Raw genomic sequence first — 7,406 nt, 5'->3', positions numbered from 1 at the left:
TCAGGTGCAGTGACTTACTTTCCTATGGCCTTTAAAATCCATTTGTGTTTTAGGCTTTGTTCAGCACACTTGTTTTTCAAACCTCACAATGCTTGAAGATGTAATAGCAAAACAATTGTTTCCTCTCTCTTCATGTTACTTTGGCATTCTTTTCTTCTTTATTCTCAAAGACTTTTCCTGACGCACTGCACACAAACTGACTTTCAGCTCATGCTCTGTAAGCCAGGGCTTCTGGGCCATGTGGATTTCTAGGAGATTTTATTGATGCATTTGCATTGTTGCCATTATATGAGCTCTATTTCTTACAGGTTCCAACTTTGTCTCCAGCAGATTTCCTTCATCTGTTCTAAATACTGAATTTTCTTTTTCTGCCCAATATCTTAATTCTTGATGGTGACAGGGCTTCTGCAAACTACTCCATCATCTTTTCCCTCTCAATAATAAGATTACTACAAAGTCTATTACCTGGAAAAACCTACTTTATTTAGGACAGTTTATTAAGCCATTTGTGACTTTGGATCATGTTGGTTATGGTCCTTATCTTGCCTCCATATCTTAAAAATTATAAGAATCTTACTAGAGAGTATAATGCAACATTGCAAGACATCCTAGAAATGGACAGCTAAGGCATAGAAAAGTAACAAGGCAAAGGGGATCTAAGAGAGAGAACCCAGAGTAAATATATATTCTTTTGCTTTCCTTCCCTATTCTTATTTTGCCACACATACAAAGCAGAAAAAATTTGTACCACAGAAGGAGACAGAGTAAATCAGAATCTGAAAGCTAAAATCTATCACTTCAGCTGCAAGAATTCTGTAACGTTGCTAGTGCAGTTCTGAAAGTTTTGCTAATTGAAAATCAGTATTGAAATATTATTCTGAGAAACTAAAGAGAAGCAAATCTCTGGTAGATTGTCTGCCTTCCTGTAGCTACTAGTAACTTGTGCTGCATCTGAACCCGCTGTGCAGTGCTGTGCGATGTTTCACAGAGGCTCAGAATCAGCAGCCCCTCCACTTTCTGCAGCTCCCGAGTCCCATTGGCTGGAAAGAAAAGCAGAGGCGGAGAGTGCCCTGAATATTTTTCTCTTCCACACCCAGTGAAACAGGCAGCCAGCATGCACTGCCTGACAGTGAGATTGGTGCTTGCACTTTGAAAAGAGTTCCTGCTCCGCAGCAGTCACTCAGGCATTTTATGGTCGCATCTCTTTAATGGAAAGCACCAAAAAAGCCTTGGAGCATCCCAGTGAGCTAAAGAGGAACTGACCATATGGGAGAATCTGATGCACACATAGAGACTGTTGGGACTCTGTGACATAGATCACCAAGGTAAATGTGATGATTATCAGTAACTGTGTCTGTAAAGGTGTAAACCAGTTCTTCTGAGTCTGAAATCTTATTTTTTTCACAGTAGTCAAAGTGTTTTGAACTGCTGCCTGCCTCGGTCCTAGCTTATTTTTCTTTTTTTTCTTTTTTTTTCCCAAGCTGAAAAGCCAAAGAAGGTTTTCAAAGGAATGCAAAAGGAACAGGGTTTTTAAAGCAGGAAGCCAAAAGGGATCTCCATAAGATGAATTTCACCCAGCATCGTGGGACACTCCAGCCTCTCCATTTCTGGAACCACAGCTACAGACTGCACGGAGGAGCCAGCGAGCCCAGTGCAAAGGGCCACTCCTCAGGAGGCTGCTACGAGCAACTCTTTGTATCCCCTGAAGTGTTCGTGACCCTGGGCATAATCAGCTTGCTGGAGAACGTCCTGGTCATTGTGGCCATAGCCAAGAACAAGAACCTCCATTCACCCATGTACTTCTTCATCTGTAGCTTGGCAGTGGCTGACATGCTAGTGAGTGTATCTAATGGATCAGAAACCATTGTCATCACTCTGCTAAACAACACAGACACAGATGCACAGAGCTTTACCATAAACATTGACAATGTCATCGACTCAGTCATTTGCAGTTCCTTGCTTGCATCAATTTGCAGTCTTCTCTCAATAGCAGTGGACAGGTACTTTACTATCTTTTACGCCCTCCAGTACCATAATATCATGACAGTGAAGCGTGTAGGGGTTATCATCACCTGCATCTGGGCTGCTTGCACAATCTCAGGCATTTTGTTCATCATTTACTCTGACAGCAGTGTTGTCATCATCTGCCTAATCAGCATGTTCTTCACTATGCTCATTCTCATGGCGTCCCTCTATGTCCACATGTTTATGATGGCTCGTATGCACATAAAAAAGATTGCAGTTCTTCCAGGGACTGGCCCTGTTCGCCAAGGGGCCAACATGAAAGGGGCCATCACTCTCACCATCCTGATTGGAGTTTTTGTTGTGTGCTGGGCTCCGTTTTTCCTACACCTGATTTTCTACATCTCCTGCCCCTACAACCCTTACTGCGTGTGCTTCATGTCCCACTTTAATTTCTACCTCATCCTCATCATGTGCAATTCCATCATCGATCCACTTATCTATGCATTCCGAAGTCAGGAGCTCAGGAAAACATTCAAGGAGATTATATGCTGCTGTAGCCTGAGAGGGCTTTGTGATTTCCCTGGCAAATATTAAACTGAATGGATGGGTATGTTACTGTGTACACAACAGGCAGCACAGATTTCCAAGCCTTCGGATCCTCTTTCTCAGCAGAATTTGGTTTAAATCTTTAAGAGTGAGCACCTCTTTCTGTCTCCCCTCCCTCCCATTCTTGTGTTCCATTCATGTGGAATTAATATTTCTGTATAATATTCATGATGTCTATAGTTTGTAATTTATTTGGCTGGAAACAGCAGTAGCACTTCATACCAGTTTGTAAGTAAGCAAATAAATGTGATGATGAATGTGAAATAGTAACAAAACAAACATGAGCAGCTATATATTCCAACTGCTGACAAAATAAATATCTTGCCTGATTTAGAGTACATATGGGCTGATATTGTTTCTTATTCTGTTGAAGTATCCACTACATTATATTCAGCTAAGAATAGAGCATATGCTTCTATATTAGTGGATTAAAGGTTCTCTGGAATTAGAAAGCAGATTCTTCAGAAAGGCTAGTGAAGCAACAAGTTGTATTTATACACTTTGAACTCTTCTTGTTTTGCTTCACAGCTGAAATTCTGTTTTTTGTTACAGATATTGCCCACAGGAAGATTTTTCAAGCACTTGCTACACAGCCAGTTGAATGTTTGGGCTTTGGGCTGGGTTTGTTTTCAAGATGATTGCTGTATGTATGAGAGTACTTTTTTGCAAAATTTAAATTGCTCTCTGGAGCATCAAATAGTCCTGGATATATATCTACTAGACTGGCATCAAGGCAGACTAGCTCCCTCCATTCAGCCATGAAACAGGTACAATATTAACTTTGACAGTTCCAGCAGCAGTGCAAAAATTTTACCTGGTGTAAAGAGGGAAGTTCAATTGGAGTCCTTGTTCTGGGGTGCTGTGGGGAATAAGGACTCTGTGCTCCAGATGAAAATACATCCTCGTTGAAAACAAGCTGCTCTGTATTGTGAAGTGTGGTGTTAGCAGAGGGGATCCACTGCCAGGATCTTTACACAGGAGTCAAGGCAGGTGTTGATTTGGTCTGAGCACCTCAGCCTATACTGAGGACCATGTGGGCTTTGGAGGGGCAATGCTGTCACATGGAATGAGTGCCTGCTGAGGAGTCTGGCTACCCATGCTCAGCAGCTGGCAGCTGCTTGAATTCAATTCACCTTTGCAGGCATCTACTCTCTGCCTCAGTTTCACCTTAAAATTCCACTCTCTTCACAGTTTCCTTTAAGGACCTTGTGTCCCTGGTGTTAGTAAGTTAGGAGGCATTTAATATATAAATGTGACTACACAGGGTTCTGTGAAGATATCCCTTAGTATCTGGATGATATCCACTTCTATATAAGGAGGAAAAAAAGCAATTTATTTATTCCCAGAAAGTATAAAACATAGTGAAATTTGCAGAAAGTCTGGAGAGTTCTGATTTAAAAACTCAAAAGTAAAACAAAACTCAGGTTTTAATATTGAATGTTTGCTTTTCACCAAGATGAACAGTGAATGAATGAAAAACAGGATGATCAGTCCTATTTATTTTCTTGGAAACAGATTGTTCTCTCCAGCTGCTAGTTTCTTCATCAAAGAAAAACATACAATGAAAAGCTATTCAAAGAGATCAATGGTTGCTATCTTGGACTCTCCAGACAGAAGCTGATATTTCAGTCGTGGGTAACTTTTCAGGATATTGTAAAACTACAACATTTGCTCCTCTCTTAAGGAGCATGAAGGACTTAGGGTGAGTCTTAGTGTTTTTAACTTCAACTATTTATAGGAAGAGCAAGAAAATAATTTGACTTTGTGCATTGAAGTCCCTTGATAGACCAACAGCACCAACATCAGGTCTCCTACAGCCTACTCTTGTGCTTGCTCCAATTCATGGACCTTGCTGCTTGCAGCTCCACTACTGGCTTTTTTCAGCTTTAACAAATGATATTTCCACATTACAGTCACAGTGTGAAGGGTATTGAAATATATTTACTACATTAACTCTACTATTTTCTTCTGGAAGAAACTATAAATGTTTCAATAATACCTGGTTTCACTGGGTATAGAATAAAAAATGCCAAAGGAGGAGAACTAAAGCCCAAGCAGAGAAAGAAATTAATGTATTTAAATTAATATTCTATCCAAAAATCCAGTGGGCTTTACTAAAGGCCTTTCCTTCTCCCACAAGACACAATACAAACATGCTCAGGTAGTAATGAAAGAAAATACTGATGCCAGTTTAATTATGGCATAAATCCTACCTGATCTTTGCTTTACCTCACTTTCTATTGCTGTTATAGGACTGTAAATTATGATACTGGGGGCTCCAGCTTTTCCTTCTGTAGTTCATGGGTGCAGAGAAGGCCCCTAAGAAAGCAACCGAAGAGCAAAATACTACCTTAGGTGCTCTGAACATTACATTGAAAGTCTCTATTTCTCCCCTTCAGATGTACAAGAGCAGATACCTCTGATTTCTGAAGAAGCTGTGTTTCAAAAAACCCAGTGTGTATCTCTTTTATGCTTATTTGGACTAAGACTAATCAAGACAGTTGTGACACCATTAGGTTCTAAATTTCATTTATAAATATAAATTCTAAAATTAGCTTATTCTAGAGCTTTAGCAGCTCTGAGCCTGTTTAGCAGCACTTCTTTCTTTATTTCATAAAGATAAATATATATACATATTTTCAATGGAGTTTCTAATTAAAGAAACTCAATTAAAAGAAACTCCATCTAATTAGGAGGACTTTTTCATTTCATGGTATCATTTTGGGGAGTGCAATTCATTGAAATTGTTGGAACACCTGCTACATAGATAATTTTTCTATTCCAAAATAGTCTGTTTCTTCTGAGTAGCTGAATCAGTTTGCCAGAACCATAGGAATTATTGTTGCAAAAGATAAATAAATTAATCTAGCTTGTTGGAGAGTGGGAGGAGTAGAGGATTATTTTCCACAGTCAATTTTCTGGAGCTTTGTTCTTCTATTTGAAAATATTCCAAGAAAATGTGATTTCTTTCTTTAAATGACTAGGACTGTAATTGCTATAGCTCTTAGCATTTTGGTCATGTTAGGTAACTGTAGTGGGCTGACCCTGGCTGGATGCCAGACACCCACCTAAACTGCTCTCTCATTCTCCTCTGCAGCTGGACAAGGGAGAGAAAAATATACTGAAGGATTCATGAGTTGAGATAAGGACCAGGAGAGATCACTCATGAATGATTTTCTCATGAGCAAAACAGACTCGAATTAGAGATACTAATTGAATTTATTACTAACAAAATCAGAGCAGTAAAATGACAAGTAAAATATGACCTTAAAAACACCTTCCCTCCACCCCTCCCTTCCTCACTCCCTCCCAGCTCTACCTCCTCCCTTCCAGAGGCACAAGGAGAATGGGGCCTATGGTCAGTTGATCACATGTTGTTCCTTCAACTGCTCAAGGAGAGGAATCCTTTCCCTGCTGCGCCACAGGGTCCCTCCCACGGGAGACAGTTCTCCATGAACTTCTCCAATGTGAGTCCCTCCCACAGGCAGCAGTTCTTCACAAACTCCTCCAGTGTAGGTCATTATTCCACAGAGAGAAGTCCTTCAGGCACAGCCTGCTCCAGCATGGGTCCCCCATGGCATCACAAGTCCTACCAGGAAACCTGCTCCACTGTGGGCTCCGCTCTCCACAGGTCTGCAGGTCCCAGCAGGAGCCTGCTCCAGCATGGGCTTCCCACAGGTTCAGAGCTCTCTTTTGGGCATACTCCTGCTCTGGTGTCAGTCTCTCCTATGGGCTGCAGGTGGATTTTTGCACTCCATGGACCTCCATGGGCTGTAGGGGAATCTCTGATCCAGTGCCTGGAGCACCTCCTGACCCTCCGCTGACCTTGGTGTCTGCAGAGCTGTTCATTGCACATGTTTTGACTCCTGTCTTCTCTGGCCACAATTAGATTCACACAGTAACTTCTTTTCTTCTTCTTCTTCTTAAATATGTTGTGTCAGAGGAGTAGCCATCGTTTCTAATGAGCTCAGCCTTAGCCAGCAGCAGGTCTGTCCTGGAGCTGGATGGCATTGGCTCTGCCAGACCTGGAGGAAGCTTCTGGCAGCTTCTACAGAAGCAGCTGATGCAAACCCAATACAGTAACAATGGCATGTTCACCTGCAGCAAGGAAACGGTTTTGTCTCCACTTTACAGGTGTAAGGATTTACATTTTTACTTCTGCTGAAAAAGAGAGTCTAATGGATTTATTCATCCTCCTAGGATGAAGCCTTTTCATGAGCTAGAAATTGACGGTAGTGTTCTCCACATTTTCCCAATAAGTGCCTTAAATTTTACACCAAAAACTTTTGAAGGAAATGTCTTTCTTCTTCAAGAGGTACATTTCTTTAGCTTTAAAGTAGTTTTGTAACAAAGCAAAAGACTCCAAAAAGCACTTAGAGGATGTAGTTGGTCTCAGTACAGCAGATTTTGAATGATGACCCAAAATGTCCTTTACACCTGAAACATGCTGTTTTCTGGAAGCAAGGGTAAATGCTCTGATAGATTCACATTATTAAACATGCAGCAATGCCTTCAGTTATGCCTTTTAGAGATGTGTGGTGTACATGTTATTAATGTAATCATAAAATTCCTCAGTTGCTGTTAAACTGATCCTGGTATACATTGTGTTTATTGAGGCCTCCCTCATCCTCAAACCTAATTCTGGTGAAGAACTTTGATGTTATTTATAATACACTATAGTGCATATAGGCTTGCATAAGAATTGCAGTCTCAATCCCACTGTAAGAAACTCTCAGAAAATGTACCCTTGGGCATGAAATCTTAATTGTTTATCCAGAAATCACCTTAGATTTTAAGTTAATATTCTGATCCCTTTCATCATATCTCAAGTATCA

The 7,406-nt window shown here is 40.7% G+C and overlaps 1 protein-coding gene across 1 annotated transcript; it reads left to right on the top strand.

Moving 5' to 3' along the window:
* The first annotated feature begins 1,116 nt into the window (after positions 1-1,116).
* MC4R (melanocortin 4 receptor) lies at positions 1,117-2,909 on the top strand. Its single transcript, XM_066545621.1, has 2 exons — positions 1,117-1,325; positions 1,482-2,909. The coding sequence occupies exon 2, from the start codon at positions 1,564-1,566 to the stop codon at positions 2,557-2,559; it is 996 nt and encodes a 331-aa protein (XP_066401718.1). The 5' UTR covers positions 1,117-1,325; positions 1,482-1,563; the 3' UTR covers positions 2,560-2,909.
* Positions 2,910-7,406: the final 4,497 nt, after the last annotated feature.

Source organism: Molothrus aeneus, chromosome 1 (assembly GCF_037042795.1).
Source record: "Molothrus aeneus isolate 106 chromosome 1, BPBGC_Maene_1.0, whole genome shotgun sequence".
Classification (NCBI taxonomy): Eukaryota; Metazoa; Chordata; class Aves; order Passeriformes; family Icteridae; genus Molothrus; species Molothrus aeneus.
This window is presented reverse-complemented; position numbering and strand designations above follow the sequence as displayed.